Genomic DNA, 21,529 nt, shown 5'->3' with positions numbered 1-21,529 from the left:
CTGCCATTGCCCCTCACTCTCAAGCCACAGCCTAGCCCCAGCCCTCCTGGTGCCCCTCACTCCTGACTCACAGTCCCTCACCCTCTAGCTCTGTTGGTGCCTCTCATTCCGGATCTAGAGCTCCTGCACCCTGCCCTGCTGGAGGGGGGCCCCCTGCTGGCACCGCCTTGTCTGGCCCTGCACAAACTCACAGGATGGCTGTCTGTGGCGACATGGCAGGAACAGCCTCCAACATGAGGTGCATGCAGTGCACCTCGCGTGGAAGCGTATGCAGTGACTGGTGCACCACACACTCCCCTGTGCCACTGGCTGGGGCTGTGGCACAGTGAGGAGGACTAGCCACCGGGTTGGGCTGGAGGAAGGAGGAGGGGGGTGCCTGTGGCACTCCCCTTCCTGGACTGTAGCTCCTATGCCCTGCCAGGTGGCCTGCTCCCTCTGCCCCCCGACAGCATCTCCCAGCCACCCCAACCTTGCTGCTGAGGGCATGGGCACTGGCCCCTGGCCTGTCCATGCAGCTCCCCACCACCTCCCCTCCCCACTTCCACCACTGGAGGGGCAGGAGCCTCTAGGCAGGCCCCACTGGCAACAACATGGAGCTGGGCTCTGACGACACCAAGTGCTGCCTCAGCCTTCCTTCCCAGCCGCAGTGCCTAGACACCTTCCCCCACAGTGCTGGCAGGCACCCCCTTCCCTTACTGCTCCCCATCCCCTTTTGTATACATGCATGCGCGCACACATGCCACCCACAGCTCCCCAGGTGGTCCCCAGGCCCTGACCCTCCAACCCCTCACTCCCCCCATAGACTTACCTGTATCCAACTACTGGGGCTACTCCCACTACCCTATCTGGCTATAGGTCAGTCACGTGTGTAGACACACACATGACGCTCCCTGTCTCCAGTCACCCTCCTGCTGCTTCCCCCACGCCGAAGCAGCTTATTGCAGGCTGGTTTCCTGTGGTTTTCTCCTTTAAAGGGGAAAATCCACAGTTTTCCACCTTTTCCTGTGGGGAGACAGAAAATCTGGATTCCTGGTGATCACCTCACATAGAACTAATATTGTAGATGATCGCAATTTTAAAGGACAAATTCCATTTCCAGCAGAAAACAGAGGGAAATTTAGCACAGCAGAATGAGCCAGCTAAGTTGAGCTTTTGCCAGAGCATGAGAATAAAATGCTCGCGTACTTTTGTGGAAATTGCCAAGGGATCTTTAACTGCAGGTTGCTAGCTCGTCACAAAGAGCAGCAAAGTAAAGTATCCCCTGACACAGTGCAGAAGCAATGGCTTGATTCTGGCCCACAGGTCAGAATGCCAGCTACTTTTATCATTAATACCACTTCATGCAGCATTTTTAGGAGAGATCTCCAATTCCACTGTTAGCTGCAGCTTAACTCATTCTGTTCCACTGGACAGTCAGATTCTAGCTACAATACTATTTTTATAACTGTTGCAAATACTCAAGTTTTTTTAAATTTATATCCAGTTTTAAAACCAAGAAAATAAAGTTATCCCCCTCTAATATTAATATAGACTTTCTGACTCAGTGTTTTCATAATGAAGATAAAAAATAAGCCTAAATGGGCACTGTCCATTTAAATACACTTTTGTCTGAAAATGTTACCAAATGTAATTAGCTCCACCAAGATGGCCTTTTTTAAAATTTTCTTTTGTACAAGTCGGCTTCCCCCTTTTCCCCTCCTCCTTCAACCTCCCCTTCAACCTTTTTTAGTCTAAGTACCCCAGGCAGCTGGACACTGAAACAGGGTGGGGGGTGCGTGACTGGATGCCGAGCAGGGTGGGGATAGCACACAGCTGGACACAGAGCTGGGAGGTGAGGGTAGAAAGCCACTGCCTCCCAGGAGCAGGGCCGGGGCAAGGTGGAGAAGTTCACTGGGCTGGAGTGAGGGCAGCAGCGCCCTTTTGCTGGGTGGGGAAGCTCACCAGGCTGGTATGTGGTGGCAGGGGCTGCCACGTGCGACCTTCCCCGCCCCACAAAGGGGTGCCACTGCCCTCACCCCACCCCAGCCCTGCTCCTGGGAGGCAGCAGCGCTCAGTCCCCTCCCACCTGCATTTACCCGCTAGGAACAGTACCCCCAGGGGTATGTGTACCCCTGGTTGACAACCCCAGCATTAGCAGACTCCATGAGGCTGTTAACGTGACTTCTAAGTATGTTATGCTTGTGCTTTTCCAGACCAGCTGTCAGTTCCAGAAGAGGAGAAGTCAGTATTATTTTTGGACATTGAGTCTGTTATTACCTTTTATTGTAAGTCACGTAATGTTAAATATTCTTCTTGTCTCGTCTGGATACATTTACTCAAGCCGCTGGTTCATCTTCGAATTCCACGTAGTGATTTGTACAACTGCTTTTATGCTATCATGAACAAGTATATTCCCAGGTAAATGCATGTATTTTGCATGTGATCTGTATTTGTTGACAGTGAATGTGTGAAATGGCTTTTATCAAAAAATATGTGGTGTCTTTAGCAAATAACATATAGCTTACTGCAGAAATAAAGCAATATTACTGTTTGTAGCAGAACTGCCAAACTCCCTTATGCTATTGTAAATTTTATTGCATACATGAGAGTATATTTAATCCAAGTGAAACAGATGCTTGCATTTAGATTAACTACTCTCCCAGTATGACTACAAAAAAATTGTGTTCTAATTAAAATTATGGTAGTACCTTGAGACTCTAAATGAGATTTGATACCCCAGTGTGTGTGGTGTTCCATGAATGCATATCAGTAGATAGGTCATACTCAAAGAGTTTAATCTTAGGAGACAAGACAAAAATCGGCTGAGAAAATATTATTCCTATTATAAAGATAAGGCAATCAAGATAATTAAGTAATTCACCCCAGGATACATGGGCAGTCTGTAGCACAGTTGATTCACCTAGATTTCCAGTATCAGAGTTAATTGCACAAAGATATTTTCTCTATCAAAAATGAAGCAACTTTTATGAAAACTTTTATATATATAAGTTATTAATATTGATAATATCCTGCCTCAAATGCAAATTGTGCTGTGGTCCAAAGCTGCCTTTTCATTTCTCCAGTGGCTGAGCTTGCTGTCCTGCTGCATTCTTTGCCCAAGAAAGGGGTATCCAAACTCACTCACTACTCTTGAGTCAGTGAGTTGCATGTCAGCTAGATATATGGATAGATCGCTAAAAGTTTGGTTGTCTTCCTAAGTGTAGTGAAGAAATTAATGAATCGGCACTAAAAAAAAAATTCAGTCTTGAAATGCAATATTTATTGTGCTTATATTTCACTGTAGGTGGAAGTACAGAGTTCTCTAAATTACTAAATCTGGTTTTTGTTTTGTTTTTTAATATTAGCCTATTTTTAGTATTGGGACTTGGCAAAGTGTGCTTGAATGATTTAAACAGCTTTATGCCTTAACCATGCAGAGACCAGACAGATGTTATGTTGGTAGTGCTACAGGCGTCAAATGTCAAGCGGACAGATGTGTACACCCAAAGTAGCACCATCAGAAATATTCCTGGATTCTCTGTAGCACTCTGTTTTATAGTATCACATGCAATGTCTGTACTTTTCTGGGACAAGGGATCTTTTGGTCCCTGAACATCCCACTGTGCCACACTGGGTATGTGAGGTCAGAGAATATGGTGGACAATTAATGAGCGTTACTTGGGTTCTCAGCTGTCACTTGATCAAGGGGGACAGAGAACAGAGCTGCAGCTCCCAGAGACTGGAGGTAGAAGTCCACTCACTGAGAGTCTGCTGCTGTCCCACAGAAGGTAGTGGGCTGCTGCCACCAGCCTCTGGAAAGCTGCAGCTTTGCTTGTTGCTTCCCTGCAGGATGCCAGGAAATACACTTCTTGCTGTTGGTCTCTGGGGAGCTATGCTTTTATTTGCCACTTCCCATAAGCAGCTGTAGGCTGTCAGTCGGCTAGTTACTTCCTTGTCCCCCCTTGTTGTTGTAGAGCGTGCTGCTCTATGCCTCTGTGGCAGTTTTATAATGCTCCTTCCAAGGGGGCTACAAATGTAACATTTGTCCAAAGTGAAATTAATTTGTGAGCTCAAATTGTTATGCTAAAAAAAGGTTAATGAACTGTGTACCTTCAGTGTACACTTAGACTGTTAATACTGGGAAAGCAGAAGTCTTTTAAAAGAATGCATTGAGCATTTAAAAGAATGTTTTTGGAGTGTTTACCAATTCCTTCAGTACCTACAAAGTGTCCACATATGAGATGCTCAAATTGAGAACTATATTTGATTGGAGGTCTTCATAGAGAGTTCATCTTACCATAAAATCAACTTCTATCTCTGCTATCTTACAAATAAATTCTTCCCCTTAAATGTCCCATGCTTTCAAGATGAGCAGTAGACACTTTTAAAAATCACTTTGGTCTGTTTTTTTCAGTGTGGCACACTCAAGTTCATGATGCCTTTCAGTTGTGTAAATCTGTGTGGATGCTACTACCACATGGCAGTTCAAATCTTGTAAAAGCATCTAATTGTCCTTACTACTCAGCCAGTTTCGATGTGGCTGACTGCATAAGTCATCACATTATCAGTCCCTATGTTTTCCTTTGTCTTAATACACATGAGATTGCCTGCTGACTGGAGTATTGTGGACTTGTTGTAATTATTCTTGCTCCTTATTTTTCAGGGATTGTTTTCTGAAGGGGAGACCATTTCATCTCTTCAGGCTGCTTCTCCAGTACCATGAGCCAGAACTCTGCTCTTTTCTTGACACTAAGAAGATGACACCAGACTCATATGCACTCAACTGGGTAATAAAGTGAAAGTAGGGAAACATAATGAAAAAAATTTCTGTAGAAACTTTAAGTGAAAACTGCCAAGTTACAGAATGCTAACATAAGGAAACTTTAGGTTTTATTTTTTTAAAATAACTTTAAAGTGTATTGGAATATGTGAAGATCATAGAGATGTATTTGTTGTGCATGTGTTATCTTTTTATAATCAATTCTAATAGGAAGCAAGGTGCTGTGAACACCAGATCTTCATTCATAATAAATAGCTTTTAATACAACATATGCATACAGAGGCATTGATATTAGGAGTTGGAAATAATTGGCATTAAACTTGCGTGGCAGTATATACATCAGTGATTTGTCATATTCCAAGAGATTAATATACAATACTTTAGAGCAGCAGTTGACAACCGGTAAAGGCTGTGGACCAAATTGACCCAGTTTAGGCCAGACACAAGTGGGCGCTAGGATCTAACCACTCCTGCCACTTTTCCTCACCATTGCCATGGGGAAAGTGAACAGTACACTACTTTTCCCTGCTTCTGCCAGGGAAAAACAGAGGCAGCAGACACTTTCCTTGTGTCCATCACCCCTGTTTTCTTTTTCTTCTCTGCTGGCACAGGAAGAACACCTGCTGCCACTTTTCCCCATGCTGACATGGGGAAAGCAACTGCTGCTGATGTCCCATGTCCATGTCTGTAGGTTGCCAATCTCTGCTCCAGAACACTTATCCACCCATGTATTTGTGTCTGCTCATGGATTGTCAATAATAGCTAGAGTAACTTGATATAAACTCAAATCCCTCTCTGTTAAATATATGAAATGAAAGCCACATGCAGAACTGATATTCAAACCTGTCATTGTTTATAGAATTGTAGAATGATATTTATTTAAGGAACTAGGTTTCTTCCTACTTTAGTTTTTAATTAACTTCGTTGAGAAGTAAGGCAAGTATGTGTCCTATTGATTTCAATGTTAGTATTGTGTATCAGGACCACAAGATTGTACTGAAAGTTTGATGGTTTTATTGATGACTTAGCATAGAAAATTAAATGCTATAATACAATTCCATTCTGTTTTTAAGAAGTCTGTAAAGTGTGTGTGTGTGTGTGTGTGTGTGTACACACGCATATGCACAACTTCAGTAGTGACCCATAATGTTTCTGGGCTGCTAAAATTATACGTGTGCACGCACAAATCTAGGTTTAGCCAGCCATCATCCAAAGCAGCTTCCTGTCCCAAATGGGTAGGGAGGACAAGGTGTTGGAGGTCTGGCCTCTTGCCTCCCACCTCTGCTTTACTCACCACACTTGGGGGAGAATGAATTTAAGATAACCTTTCAATAATAATTTTCTATGCATAGAACACTTGCTATGTAAGAGACTATAGGATGATGGTAAATTTCACTTAGTATTAGGAAGCTTAATTGGGGTGGCTCCTTTTTCTGATTTTTCAGGGGCTGAGATGAAATTTGTAAGTACAGAACTATGTAAGAAGAGGCTCTTACATTATGGTTGCATCATTGTCCTTCAAAGAGAGGCTGCTTTCAGCAGTTCTTCATTTATACTTGTTCTAAGCCTCTGACTCTTATTACAGCTGTAGATCAGGAGGTGTTAAAATCTTACAAAGTCACTCTTAAGAGCAGGTGAAATGCTACTGAAAGTTTATGACAATGGTGGTAATACAACAGAAGGTTCAATAAGCTTCTAAACTGATAAAGTAGTTTACATTTCAGTTGAGCATTGTTACAAATTTTGCCTGAGATGTATGGAAAGAAATGAACAATTTGTTTTCTTTCATCTGCTATGAATTCTTTTCATAGCAGCAAAAGATGCTTTTTTTTTTTTTAGGATTGTGTATACCTAAAGATTAGTTTTTGGTTTTTTGTTGTTTGTTTTTTTTACAGTGATTAAAATGGTACCATTGCTGGCAGATGTTTAGTAACTCATCTCTCAGTTTTATGAAGGTGCCACATATGTCTATGATGATGAATGACCCTGTGAAAAGGAGCTGTATAAAAAATGGCACCATCTTAAAAAGAACTCACTGCTTCTCTTGATGTATTCAGTCATGTCTGCTGACATTTAATGGCTAAATTTCATAGATTTCCTAGACGTTAGGGCTGGAAGGGACCTTGTAAGATTGGGTCCAGCCCCCTGCCCAAGGCACAGGAAGTCAGCTAGGGTCAGAGGATCCCAGCAAGATAAGTGTCCAAATGTGTTCTTGAAAGTATCCAGAGTAGGTGCTTGCACCACCTCTGGGGGGAGTCTGTTCCAGGACTTGGGGGCTTGGATAGTAAAGAAGTTTTTCCTTGTGTCCAACCTAAAACGGTCTTGCAGGAGTTTGTGGTCATTGGACCTTGTCATCCCCTGGGGTGCTCTGGTGAATGGGCATTCCCCAAGATCATGATGCACACTCCTTATAGGCTGCCACCAAGTCACCCCTGAGCTTGCACTTCTCCAGGCTGAAGAGTCCCATATATCGCAGCCTCTCTCTTCATAAGGCCTGTTTTCTTGCCCTCTGATCATGCACGTGGCACTCCTCTGAACTCTTTCAAGCTTCACCATGTCCTTCCTGAATTGTGGAGCCCAGAATTGGATGCAGTACTCCAGTTGCAGCCTCACCAAGGTTGAGTACAGCAGGAGGATGACATCCTGGGTCTTGCTTGAGATGCATCGGTAGATGCAAACCAGAGTTGTTTTTGGTTTGCCAGCTGCAGTATCACATTGGTGGCTCATATACATCTTGTGGTCAGTTGTGACCCCCAAGTCTCTTTCAGTCATAGTGCTAGCAAGTATAGCATTGCTGAGCCTGTAAGTGTGATGCGGGTTCTTATTCCCAAGGTGGAGCACCTTGCATTTCTTCATATTAAATGCAATTGGGTTTTCATCTGCCTACCTTGCAAGACTATCGAGGTCGGCCTAGATCACCAACCTATCCTCAAGTGTGGACACTCTTCCCTAAAGTTTGGTGTTGTCAGCAAACTTAGCCAGTCCACTTTTGACACCAGTGTCCAGATAGTTTTTGTAGACATTGAAGAGTACAGGTCTGAGAACTGAGGTTTGGGGGACGCCACTAGTCACCAAGTGCCATGTTGATTCAGTTCCATAAGCTGCCACTCTCTGGGTCCGACCTCGGAGCCAGTTCTCCAGCCATCGGACTGGAGTAGTTGAGGCCACGGTTGCCCAGTTTTTCCATGAGGACATCATAGGACACCAGGTCAAAGGCTTTTTTAAAGTCCAAATATATGACATGAACCTCTTCCCTTTTGTCCAGGTGATAGATCACCTGGTCATAGATGGAAATGAGATTTGTTGCAAGTAGGTGTTGCTTGACCAACCTGTGCTGGCTATCCTTCAGAATGTTGCCTTCTGTTAGCCTGTCAAGAATTATTTTTTTGATAATTTTTTTTCCAAAATCTTCCCAGGGTTTGAGGTCAAGCTGACTGGCTGGGTCTTCTTTCCTGGGTTTTCTTTCCTCCCTTTTTTGAAGATGGGCACCACACTGGCTCTCTTCCAATCTTCAGGTACTTCACCTAAGTGCCACAAGTTCTTGAGTATCCTCACCAGTGGCTGCACTATAATGTCTGTCAGTTCCTTTAGCATTCTTGGGTGCAACCTGTCCAGACCAGCTGATTTATGGGGGCCCAGCCTCTCAAGATGCACCCTCACAAGATCCACGCCAATGGTGGGCATATATTCATCCTCACCGTGGTCATCCTGAATCATGTTAGGCAGGGTGGTCCCTTTGGGCTGGTGAAAAACAGATGCAAAGTAATCATTAAGCAGATTGGCTTTTTCCTGGGTGTCGGTAGTCAGGTGCTTCAACTGGTTTAGCAGGAGTCCAATGTTGCCCTTGTTTTTCTTTCAACTCCCCACATATCTGAAGAAGGACTTTTTATGTCCTTGATTCATGTAGCCAGCTGGAGTTCAGTTGCAGCCTTGGCTTTTCTAGTTCGCTCCTTGCAGGTGCAGACCAGTGCAGTATACTGCTCCTTAGTGGTGTTTCCTGTCTTCCATCCATTATATGCCTCTCTTTCTAGATGTAGGAGGTCCATGAGTTCCCTGTTGAGCCAACAGGGTTGTTGAGCCCCTTTACCACCTTTCCTATGGGTTGGGATGGACTCCCATTGTGCTTCTAGGATCACTTCCTTAAGGAGCAGTCACTCATAATGAACTCCCCTCCCTGTGAAAACATGGCCTCTTGGGGCCTCAAGAAGAAGCCTCCTGACCTTATGAAAATCAGCTTTCCTAAAGTCAAGGACTACTGCATTGCTGCCAGTTTTGTGGTGAATTCTCGGTATAGAATATGATGGTATATAATTCTTGGAATAGAATACGAGGGGAACTTGTTCCTGGTTTGGAGGTCTGTAGTAGACTTCTACCATTGTATCCCCTTTGCTATGTTCCCCTCATATTCTAACTGACAGGGTCTCCAGTCATCCTCCTTGGGTGCCAGTCTCAGCTTGTAGGGACATGTAGCTCTACTTCACATAGAGAGCTATACCCCTGCCCCTTTTATCAGCACGATCTCTCCTTTACAGGGTATAGCCTATACCAGTAGTTCAGTCATAGGAGGAGTCCCACCAGGTCTCTGTTATCCCTGTGAGACCATAGTTGTTTTTGTTTAGCAGAAGGACCAGTTCCTCCTGTTTATTCCCCAAACTCCTAGCATTAGTGTATAGGCAAGTAAGTGTGCCACTGGAGGCCTTAGGCTTCTTTGTACTCATGGAGAAGCTCTGTTCTTGGGCTGGGGTAGGAGTGGGTTCCCTTGAGCATCCTAACCTGCTGATTTTTGCAGTTAATGCTTGGTGAGCTTGCTCTGGTGGTTGTCCGCCCATCCCCTGTGAGCTTAGTTTAAAGCCTGGTCAAGCAGGTTAGCCATTCTGGCTGAGAAGAGCTTCTTCCCCAGTGGAGTGAGGTGTGCAGGCCATCTCTTTCCAACAGACCACTGCTTCTTTCTCCAAAGAGCAGGGTGTGGTCGTAGAAGCCAAAGCCTTCACGGTGGCACCAGTGCCGCAGTCTTCTGTTTACTGCCTTGATTCATCTCCCTCCTCTGCCTGTGACACGTAACTGGAAGGATCAAGTCAAAAACCACCTGCGCCCCCAACCCCCTGAACCCTGCTCCCAGAGCCCTGTAGCCACTCATGACCCAGCTGGGATTGCTCCAAGCTGTCATTTGTGCCCACATGGATAAGGACATAGGGTAGTGGTTGGAGGGCCAGATAAGTTTTGGGATTCTCTCAGCCACATCCCAGATACAGGCTCCTGGGAGGCAGCAAACCTCCCAGGCTAAGAGGTTGGATTGACAGATCGCTCCCTCTCTCCCTGAGGAGGGAGTTGCCCACAACAACCACTCCGCGTTTTGTCTTAGGGATGATAGCTGGTTGTGTTTCTTCCTCACTTGCAGTAGCTGGCAGCTCTGCAAGCTCTACTGGTACTGCAAGAGGTTCATAGCTGTTGCAGAGCTCCAAGGGGGTGGTGACCCTGGTACAGTGAGCCTTGGGGCCGGAGGCAACCTTTGTCCAGCCTCTTGGCTGGACAGTATGGGAGTGCCTTTTGGCCTCCCTGGTCCTGGCGGGTGACCTAGGTCTTCCCTCTTCTTTCCTGGGGTGAAGGGCTTGGCAGTAGGAGTCAATCTCCTGTTCACCATGCCTGATGGCACACAGCCTCTGCACCGCAGTCTGGAGCACCACTATCTGGCATTCCAGAGACTCCAATATGGAGCAAACCTCACAAGGAGAGGTTGTAGTGCTCCTGATCCCATGTGCCTGGAGTCATGCCAGGCAGCCCCTACAGCTGAGAGCCAGGGGCTTCGTCTGAATGGATGCCGGAACCACGGGTTCTGTCTGGGTGGAGGCCTCAGAAGTACCAGAGGGGAGGGATCCATCTGTAGGGGAAAACCTTGGGGTGCGATGTGTCCCACCCATCATTAGCCAAATTACTACTGGCGTACTACTATGCGAACCGCTCCCTTGAGGCTCACTGCCTAGGCCCTCGTGCCCCTCCTGCCCACCCTCCTGCATGAACTCCTGTGCTAACTTGGACACCGGGCCTAGAAGTGCACCTGTTTGCACCTTCTGTTCGCAAGGCTCTGGTAGTGTGGCTCCCTGGGGGGCTGGGCCAAGTGGGGAAAGGGGGGGAGGGGTGACCCTTCTCAGCTCCTCTCAGCTGCCTCCACACAGCTGGGCTAGGTCCCTCTCACCATGGGCCCTGCTTACCTCTGGCTAGGCTGGGAGTCATCAGGGGTCCTGGGGCTCATGGGGGCGCAATGGGCTTCCATCCATGTGTTTTGTTCTGAAGCTGGGGCCAAAGTGTGGCTTTTTAAACAAGTAAATAAACAAACTTTTGCTAGTTTTTGACTGGTATTATGTGCAAATGCAGAACAAGGAAAATGAACTGTATTCATATATGCCTTGAATATCAAAACTATAAGCCAAATACAGCTTTTCAAAATCTGTTTTGCTGAAGGCATATGAGCCACAAAAAAATCCCAGTCTAATCTCAGAATGAGTTTGTGGGATAGGCAGTTTAGTGTTTGAAAGTGGTTTTCTTCAAATTAAAACCTATTTAATCATTGAGCCTCACTAGTGTACTTTTTGTAAAAGTGATTTTAAGGGTAAAACTAGCCTTTAATCCATGATGCAGATATAGTATTTCATATGCCTCTCATGCTTGTCTTTTAGCTAGCTTGTCTCTTTGTTACAGTATTGTTGTCATACTAAAATTATTTCTAGCTCTCTTTTCAATTGCATTTTTTAACTTTTCAGCTTGGAAGCCTCTTTTCTTATTACTGCTCAGTTGAAGTCACTCAGGCAATATGGGATGGATACCTACAACAAGCAGATCCATTCTTTATGTATTTTCTAATGTTAATCATACTTGTCAATGCAAAGTGAGTACATAGTCAATGTAAGCATTTGTTTTCTCCATTCATTTGTTTGGGGTTTTTTTTACTTAATCTACTGTTGTGGTTCTGTTGTTTTCAGAGACACCATCTTGGCACAAGAATTGGACAGAGAAGAAATGATAAGTAAGTATGGTTCTGGCAAAACTGGTAGAAAAATCTTCCCCACTTGCCAGTCTGCTTTCATGAAGTCCTCATTCATCTGCTTTCTAGCTACTTTTCTTCATTATGTTCCTGACTGTCCCCTTCAAAAATCTGTGGTGTAAACCTGTTCCTGCCTATATTTTGTTTTCATATCTTCCTTTTTGTCCTTCCTCCTACATTGCTTCTGGCCTTTTATCCATTCTTTTCTTGTATCTCCCTTTCTTCAACAATTGGTAGCCTTTATTTGTGCTATATACTTGAAATTATCCATGCTTCAAGGAGTCTCTTTCTTTAAACTTCTTTCATTTGCTGTGCTTTCCAGTTTTTTATTTTTATCTTTCACTCTATATGCAATCACTGTTTAGTTGATCTTTTCCCTGGGCATTCTGTTGATATAAATAAGTCTCTAAGCTTTTCAGGCAGAGATATTCTCTACTAGAGAGGCATATTGCTTTGTTAACATCAATGAAAACGTTAGTCAGTGAACCTTAAACTTAATATATTTACTTTTATAAATCTCTTAATACAAATTAAGATTTTTTGGGGACAGCTGTATCTCTGACATACTCTGGTGAGTTGGTTCCCTTTCACTGTGATGCACAGATAAACATCTGGTACCTGCACTCAGTTTTTGCTGCATTTCGCTTGTCCTTCCTTATCATTCTGTCTTTCTCTTCCCCCTCCCCACCCCCCCAATGAAGTTCATGAGAATTGTGAGTGAGGGTTAAGCTGTAAGGCTAGGGGCAGACATTCAAAACGCCCGAGCCTGAATTGATTCATTTTTTTCAAGTTAGTCTAACCTGGCTAGGCTAAACCAGTTTGTAATCGTTCAGACATCCCCTCTAGACTGAAAAGATGCAGGCATATGCCAGCAGTGGCTCAGGCTAGAAGCCAGGGGGCACTAGAGCAGCCCTTCCTTCTCTTCTACAGTGCTGAGATGAGGGGGGTATGGCCAGGTCCTGGCAGGGCGCTCCTGATTAGGGAGGGATCCCCCGCGCTTCTGACCAGCCCAGCAGGAAATTGATAACACAGTGTTTATCACCCCTAACTCAGTGTTTATTAGCCCATTAAGAAAACAACAGAGGGATATTACCAGCTACCTGCTGATTCTGCCTTTGTCCTGTGTGCTGCAGCATGGACGGTAGCCAGCATGTGGTCTGCTAGCTACCACATGTCTGTCCCTAGACTAAATATATAGAGAAATGCACTAACTGTTCACAAACTTGAGTAGAAACTCCAGCCAGTGGCATACCAACTGGGGGGTGGGGAGGATGGGGAAGAGCCATGCCCCTAGGTGCTGGCCTGGGAGCGGGGCAGGGGAGAGAGGAGTGTGCTGGCCAGGCCCTCCACAGGTCCCCGCTGGCACTTCTGGACTCAGTGATTGGCTTCCGGGAGACACCGCCCTCTTTCCCCCCTGCTCAGTGATTGTCCATGGATGTGGGGGGGCACAAATGCAAACATTGACCCTTGAGTGCCAGAGACCCACGGTACACCACTGACTCCAGCTTCTAGTAAATAGTTTGCTTGCACTTCTGGTGTTCAGAAATGTGCGCACACATCTCCTGCATTGTCTGGCTCCACCATTCTGTAACTAATGGGCACCTATACATGAGTGCAGAGGCTGTTATGATGCGCTGGAAGTCCATCACACTGGAGCAGGCTCGACTAATTGAGTCTGCAGGAGCGTGCCAATTACCATGCAGCAGCAGCCTCCTGAATCTCATGTATCAGTGTCCCTGCACTTAAAATGGCAGTGGGGATGCTTGAACTAAAGCTTGTTTGACAAGCATTCAAGGGCCCCGCCGTCATTTTTAAGTGTGGGGACGCTGATACAGGAGACATGGGAGCACTTTTAATTAGAGCAGTTCTCAGAGCTGCTGTAATTTAACGTGCCCCTCACTCCCCCATCATCCCCAGAGCACGTGTAAAAGTGCCCAGTGAGACTTGGCTAACTGTTACGTCCTGTCATTCAGTAAAGGCCATTTTAAGAAGCTACTTCTAGAACTCCAGTTATAATATACAGAGCACACACATTAAATATGTAGCTTCCATAATGACTGTGTTCCTGAATGTGAGGACAGGTTATTTTGTGTGTTAGTTGATGAGCTTAACTGTGTTGTGCTCTAGTAACGTATGTATTTTGCTGCATGAAAAAGCCATGAGTAATACTTTGTTTAAATAGAATAATATCCATTTGTTGCATGTTTCAGAATTCCTAGAGACTTCCCCAACAAATTTGGACATAGAAGATATAGAAGATCTTTTCTGTTTGGCACAATATTATTGCAGCAAAACTCCAGCTTCTTTTCGAAAGGTAACAACAAAGCAGTTATGAGGTTGCCTTATAATTTGGTGATTATTTGAGCACTTTGTCAGGAACTTCACTGAACATTCTTTAGCCTAATACACAGTTCTTGGATGCTGTTTCCCACTTCTCTTGGAAGTTTTCATAGTTTCTAGGGTCGGAAAGGACCTGAGCAGATCATCTAGTCCGACCCCCTGCCATGGCAGGAAAGAGCACTGGGGTCAAACAACCCCAGTAAGGTGGTCATCCAACCTCCTCTTAAAAACCCCCAGGGTGGGAGCCTGCACCACCTCACTTGGAAGCTGGTTCCAGACCCTAGCCACCCTGACCGTGAAGTAGCGCCTCCTGATGTCCAACTTAAACCTTCCCTCCGCCAGCTTGTGACCATTGTTCCTGGTCACTCCTTGCGGCGCTCGGGGGAACAGGGACTCCCCCAGCGCCTGCTGATCCCCCCTAACCAGTTTATAACAGGCCACAAAATCCCCCCTCAGCCTTCTCTTTTGAAGGCTGAACAGGTTCAGGTCCCGCAACCTTTCCTCATAGGACCTACCCTGCTGTCCCTTGATCATACGAGTGGCCCTCCTCTGGACCCTCTCGATGCTGTCCACATCCCTCTTAAAGTGCAGCGCCCAGAACTGGATGCAGTACTCCAGCTGCAGCCTGACCAGTGCCGCATAGAGGGGGAGGATCACCTCCTTGGACCTGCTTGAGATGCATCTGAGGATGCACAACAAGGTGCAGTTGGCCTTAATATCCTTGAAGGTTAATCTAACAGTGTTTTATATAGAGACAAACAGGTTGCAGTCTCTTCTGATGGAAGCAGTGCTGTTGAGTTCAAGTATGGTGTAAATTCTTTATGATAGATTATTAATAGGGTTTATCCGAGGGTCAGGATTTCCTTAACAACCTTCTTTTGGCTGAGATGAGCTTGTTTGTAAACTAATATTTTTGCCAAACATGATAATGAAATCCAGTCACTGTAATGTTTTTGGGGTTTTTTTTTAAGAAACTCTTATGAAGAAACTCAACTCACCAAAAAAGCAAATAACTTTTTATTTTAAACTTGCCTATAAAAACAGTGTATACATATGTTATTGCAGAAGTAATTTTAGGTTGGAGTCTGTTATGCATGTAACTTCAGTTAATGTTACAAGTATTTTGTCTCTTGCCACAATAGGACAACCACAGCCTTTTTGGCAGCAGCTTGTTGGGACTCAAGGATGATGACACAGACTTGAGCCAAGCTCTCTGTCTAGCAATTTCAGTATCTGAGATTCTTCAAGCAAATCAGCAACAAGGGGTTAGTAGCAAGAAATAATAAATTTTACTGTTTTCCATATGGGGGGGAGTGAGGAGAAAAGGAAAGGAAATGAATCCTTGATATTTTAGTATTTCCCATGATCTCAAAATGCAATAGAGTATTTTTCTGTTTTATGAGAAATAGTTTCATGCCCGTCTCCTTTGTTGGCCACAGTGCAGGCCTGCTATAGTGACTGGAGCAGGTTTTTGTTATTGGGGGGTTTTTTTGTTCCTGCCCCCTCCCCCCCAAAACAAACAAGCGAACAAACAAAAACAGATCTATTTGGGAAGGTCTGGAGATCTGGAGGAGACGGGGAGCCTAAAGTGACATTTTCCTGATCGAACTTCCTGAAACAAGGGGTTAGCAGGAAAAAGGGACATAAAAATCCACAATTATTTAACTCATCAACTCTGCTCACAGCCAGAACACTGCCACAAGAGACCTCTGACTATTGACAATGAAATGTTACAAATCATTTGTCTAAAAGTTTATATTACAAATATACTTGCATGAAGAGATTTTTACTCTCAGTACAGTATGTGCATAATGCTGTAGTTTTCTATAAGTTTACTTTAAGAGCTCCTTGCATTTAATATCAGTTTATGGCCTGTGTTCAGCAAAATCTTAGGTGTGTGTATACATCTTCCCTAGTCAGTTAAACTCTTTAGTGCACTTGCTTAGATCCTGTTGAAGTCAAGAGGGCTTAAACACGCACTTATTTGCTGGGCTGAATAGAAATGGACTGTTAAACTGGAATCTCAAAGGTATGTAGTACAACTTTGGTATAATGAACCCTGCTTGCAAAAATGATCAAACAAAAAAAACCCACAGCAGGAATCCTTTTTTTTCTGTATTATTATGTAGCAGACTAACCAACCCTAACATAACAAACACCTTTTAATGAATTTTTCTTCTGGTCCCATGGGACCATGGGTATTCATTATAATGACGTGTTGCTGTGTTGGGTTATGTTGGTGTATGCTATCAGTTCTGACTAGTAGGTAAATTAATTTCAGTGTACAGATAGACAGGAATAGATTATAATTAGTACATTTTGGTGATGTTGATATCTTGCTAGCTGCAGCTTTCCTCATAGTTGGTAGGCCACATCACAGAACTCCGTACTTACAACACTGACATTCCTGCTTAAATGTGGATGTAACTTTCATAGTAATTATTTTAAACCTTAAATTTTGTAAACTATAACGGACAATTTTTCTCTTTTAGGAAGGAGTAAGGTTCTTTGTAGTGGATTGTCGTCCTGCAGAACAGTATAATGCTGGGCATTTATCTACAGCCTTTCACTTAGACTCAGACTTGGTTTGTATACTTTTTGCTTTGGACAGGCTTTGCCCCTGAACTTTTAAAATTAAAACTGAGAAGCAAGAGAAAATGTCTATTCCTGCAAATTAATCTCAAATTAATTTGCATCAACTCAAATGCTTCCGTCTCCACCCCCTCAAAACATTGTATTTGGTACAGGAGTATAAAATGTTAAATACGCAGCTTCTTTCTTTAAACAACTATTGTTTGGATATTTAATTCAATTTTAAGTTGATACTCACTCTCTAGTTCACAGGGCCTGAGGGGTAGTTTTCAGTTTGTATTACCAAGTTTCACAACTCTTTCTAGAAGTCCTGTTGCTAAGTAAATTCTTAAGGCTTTAAAAATTCTCAACTCATTTGGCCCAGATATTTTCCTAGAAAATTAAATATGGCAGTGTTGAACCTACCAGTGGTGGTAGCTTTCCTGCTAAGAAATGTTGAATTCTCTGTAACATCACTATATGAAGTTCTGAATAAGAATAAAGACACCCCAAAGCATATCTAGGATGCTGGAGTGGTGTCACTGACTAAGCCATCTGGCACTCCTCTTTCAGTCAGCACAAAAGCAATGCTACGGCATTGTTTTAGGGGCATGGCACCATGCTGTTAATGAGGCCTTTGAGTTTGTGCTGTAGTATGTTAAACTATAGTATGCTGTGAGAGAGAAGGTACTTTAGCCTTGGGATAGGCAAGCAAATCTTACACCATGCTCACTTGATTAAAGATCTCATGTTAATGTCTATGCAGGTAGGGGCGATACATTCTGTTTTGAAATAATCTATGCTATTTCATTTGGTTGCCATAATATTCATCAGTTCCCATCTTAAACTATTAATACTGATTTTTTTTTTTTTTTTTTTTTCTTAAGAGTAGCTTTTTGATACTGAGTAGAATGATTATTTTATACATAGCTGACATGGGGCTTTTTGATCTTCTTTTGAGTAATGAGTCTTTCCCTTCATTTATATCACTGGTTTTTATATTTCAGTAATATCATTTAATCAGCAGAGAGTTAATATTGCCTATTTAAATCCAAGTAGTCTCTGCACAGTTAGCTTCTTCTGAAACTAAACCATCATTTATATAGGAAAGAAACATATATATTCTCACTTTCATACATGTGCATAACTCCCGTAAGTTATAATTGAACCCTTATGTTTCTGGAGGCAAAATTGACACTGCAAGCTCTTTTTAATGTTACAGAATAATAATATGTCTTGTTAGTTACAATTATGCCTTTCAAACTGTGATTCTGTCTCTGCAATAAACTACATATACTCAATTAGCAGGTATTTTGATAAGACATAAATAGGAATTGTTGTAATTTGACAGTTGACCTGACCCAGAGAAGTAGGACTTGAATAAATAAAACAAGCCCTCGTACGGCTGGAAAAAAAAAAAAGACTGAATTATAAAAATTAAGGTAACATGGCTACTGTTCTCTCTGTTTGGACTAGGTGTGTTGCAGCAGATTTAATGCAGGAATTAAATACCCAAACAATAGTTTAAAGAAAGAAGCTGCTTATTTAACATTTTATACTCCTGTACCAGATACAGTGTTTTGAAAGGGTGGGGAGGGAAGCATCTGAGTCAATGCAAATTTATACATAACCTTAATAAGAGGAGGTAGTTGGGTTTAACCTGTAATTAAAAAGACACCAGCCATTCTCTCTAAGAGGATCCTGGATCTAATTTCAACTAAAATAATTACTCTTGTTACCTTGCCAGATTACTAGATTTTGTATCTCGTTATTCAGTCCAGCTGGAAAACTAGTTAAAGGAATTCTTTTCCCTTTAAATTCTGTTTGAACCCCAACTAGCTTAATTCAGCTCCTGACCTTTGAAGGGAGGAAAAAAACCACAATTTTCACTAATTCAGAAAGTCAGTTTATGTTGTTCTAGTTGTATTGAGGTCTACAGGATAGAGTGAGAGTCTCAGCCAGGGTGATATGACACCCTGGGGTCCCTTAAGATCCTTCCAAGGGCATCATGCAATGTTAGTACTGCTAGGCATACAAACATAATTTATAAGATAAACCCGGAGGCTGGATCCAGATGTGCAGGAACCATGTGGTTTGTGGCAAAATGCATGAGTTGCACATTAATCTGTTTGTGGCACTGCTGATTTGCAGCGCAAGGGCAAAATTTGCTACTTGTATTTCCTGGTAGCAACCCCTCCCCCCAAAAACCCTGCAGACCAGCTGGCTGAGGCACAGTGTACCTCGAGACAGGGGAACGGCCATCTCAGGGCTGCCTGCTTCTCTGTCTTGAAGCACATTGCACCTCAGGCAGCTAGGGAGTGAAATGAGTGAAAAATTAGTGAAAACCTAAGAGCTGTCATTTTCTGAGGGGTTCCTTGAATCTAACGAGGGAAGATCCGAGCCTACTGGGGGGTGCCTTGAGTCCTCAAAATGTGGAGAACCACTGATGCAGAGGCTACCACAGTTCTGCTCTTAAATGAACTTGGATCCTTTGTGTCCTCTTAGATATCCCAGACCTGACAGTTTGTTTCAAGAGCTCAGGTATTTGAGACATTATACAACTAGCCCATACATATGTGTCTAATCTCCTTAATCCCCCACACCTTTTTGGTTCCTCTCAGTAGCATTCAAATATTAATGGGAAAGCTACTTAGAAATGTGAGGATGGAAGCCAGCCTCATTGGCTCATCTGTCTTTTTTTCAGTGCCTCTTTGCTTCACAAACTTAGAAAGCCCTCCCTTTGCCCAAGTTGCTGTTGCACTATCCATAAACATTGGATTAATAAAATACTCCCTTCATGGTGATATTTTTTTTCTTTGAGAAAAAACCAACCCCAAAACCAAAAAAAAAAAACCCTTAGTGTTCCTTAGTGGTATGATCTCTGCGGCAGGCTGATTTTTTTGCCTTGAAAAATTCTGAACACATTGCTAGTGTTTTAACAAATAAAAATGAAGACCTTTTTTTTACTCTGATAGTTTGTATCTTCAATAAATTGTATACAAACTTAAATATATATATGTATTCTTTTGTAGATGCTCCAAAACCCTTCAGAATTTGCACAGTCTGTAAAATCTTTGTTAGAAGCGCAGAAGCAGTCCATTGAATCTGGCTCCATAGCTGGTGGAGAACACCTCTGTTTCATGGGAAGTGGCAGGGAAGAAGAGGACATGTATATGAACATGGTGCTGGCACACTTTTTACAGGTACAGCTATGATACTGGAATTGTTTTAACAATTAATATATTATATTGTTTCTTCATCCAGTCTGTATAAAGTAATAGATACCCTTTACTGGGAACCTTTTACTGTTTTTAGAACTAGTCATGGTTTGAATATTTGTTGAAAGACAAAAAAAGTGGTTGTTCACTTCAAGTTGGATCTTACTGTCCCTCAAATTGACAGAAGGGCGGGACCTGGTGTGTAAAAATGAACAAATTCAAGCTAACAAAGACTTTCTTGGGGAGCTGACTGCAAAATCTCAGTGGGGAGGTAACCTGAAATGTAAGCAACAAAAAAATACATATGATTTTTATGTGCTTCATGCTTACCCTGCAGGTTAGGAGAAGCATGTTCCAAATAACAGGCATTTCTGTGCAATTAGCATTTTTCCCCATGAATAGTCCCACTGGTTTACAGTGGAATTATTCATGTGATGAAAGATAAGAACAGGCATTTTTTTTTACAAGATTCAAGTTGTAGACCTATGGTCTAAACTAGTCATTTTTTAAACATTAAGTTTACCTGTTTGGAAGCAGCACTGAATCTAACACCTGTTTGGAAGCAGTACCAAGCTAGGGGGAGTAGTAGATATGCTGGAGGGTAAGACTAGGATTCAGAGTGACCTAGACATACTTGGAGGATTGAGCCAAAAGGAATCTCATGAGGTTCAACAAGGACAAGTGCAGTGTCCTGCACTTAGAACAGAACAATCCCATGCACCAGTTAACAGGCTGGGGGCTGACAAACTGGGCAGCAGCTCTGCAGAAAAGGACCTGAGGCTTACAGTGGATGATAAGCTGAATAGGAAGCCAGCCTTATGCCCTTGCTGCCAAGAAGGCTAACAGCATACTGGGCTGCATTGGTAGGTGTGTTGTCAGCAGGTCAAGGGAAGTGATTATTCCCCTCTATTTAGCACTGGTGAGGCCACATCTGGAGTACTGTGTTCAGTTTTGAGCTCCCCACTGCAGAAAGGATGTGGATAAATTGGAGAGAGTCCAGCAGAGGGTGCCTGGGGGACATGACTTATGAGGAAAGACTGAGGGAACTGGGTGTATTTGGTCTAGAGAAGAGGAGACTGAGAAGGGACTTAATAGCAGCCTTCAACTACCTGAATGGGGGTTAGAAAGAGGATGGAGTTAGACAGTTCTCAGTGGTAGCAGATAACAGAACAAGGAGCAACACTTAAGTTGCAGCAAGGTAAGTTTAGGTTAGATATTAGGAAGAATTTTCTCACTAGGAAGGTAGTAAACCTCTGGAACAGGTTACCCAGAGAGGTGGTGGAAGCTCCATCCTTGGGGGTTGTCAAAACCCAGCCAGACAGCGTTGGCTGGGATGATCTAGTTGGGGATGGTTCTGCTTTGAGCAGGGGGTTAGACTAGATGACCTCCTGAGGTCCCTTCCAACCCTAATTTTCTATGATTCTAACTGTAGCTGTCTGGGCTCCAATGACAGTTTAAGGCCAGATTGTCAAAGGCATTTAGACACCAAGTAGAATTTTGAAACACACCCAAACCCTTCGCTATCAGATGTCAATGGAAATTAGGTACCTAAAAGCTTCTAGACAATCCCACTAAAGGCCCAATCCAGTAACAGGCTTTGGC

At 43.4% G+C, this 21,529-nt stretch overlaps 1 protein-coding gene across 2 annotated transcripts in view; it reads left to right on the top strand.

The window, feature by feature from the left end:
• The window catches only part of TBC1D23 (TBC1 domain family member 23), a 70,705-nt gene that overhangs the window by 27,376 nt on the left and 21,800 nt on the right, over window positions 1-21,529 (top strand). For both annotated transcript variants that reach the window (XM_019523742.1, XM_019523743.1), the window contains exons 4-11: window positions 2,193-2,397; window positions 4,643-4,766; window positions 11,518-11,642; window positions 11,737-11,780; window positions 14,009-14,112; window positions 15,281-15,403; window positions 16,631-16,723; window positions 19,742-19,912. In XM_019523742.1, the coding sequence (XP_019379287.1) occupies window positions 2,193-2,397; window positions 4,643-4,766; window positions 11,518-11,642; window positions 11,737-11,780; window positions 14,009-14,112; window positions 15,281-15,403; window positions 16,631-16,723; window positions 19,742-19,912 (989 nt within the window). The remainder of the gene's footprint in view (window positions 1-2,192; window positions 2,398-4,642; window positions 4,767-11,517; window positions 11,643-11,736; window positions 11,781-14,008; window positions 14,113-15,280; window positions 15,404-16,630; window positions 16,724-19,741; window positions 19,913-21,529) is intronic.

The sequence above is a fragment of the Gavialis gangeticus genome, unplaced genomic scaffold (genome assembly GCF_001723915.1).
Source record: "Gavialis gangeticus isolate Ggan-Ray unplaced genomic scaffold, GavGan_comp1, whole genome shotgun sequence".
Classification (NCBI taxonomy): Eukaryota; Metazoa; Chordata; order Crocodylia; family Gavialidae; genus Gavialis; species Gavialis gangeticus.
This window is presented reverse-complemented; position numbering and strand designations above follow the sequence as displayed.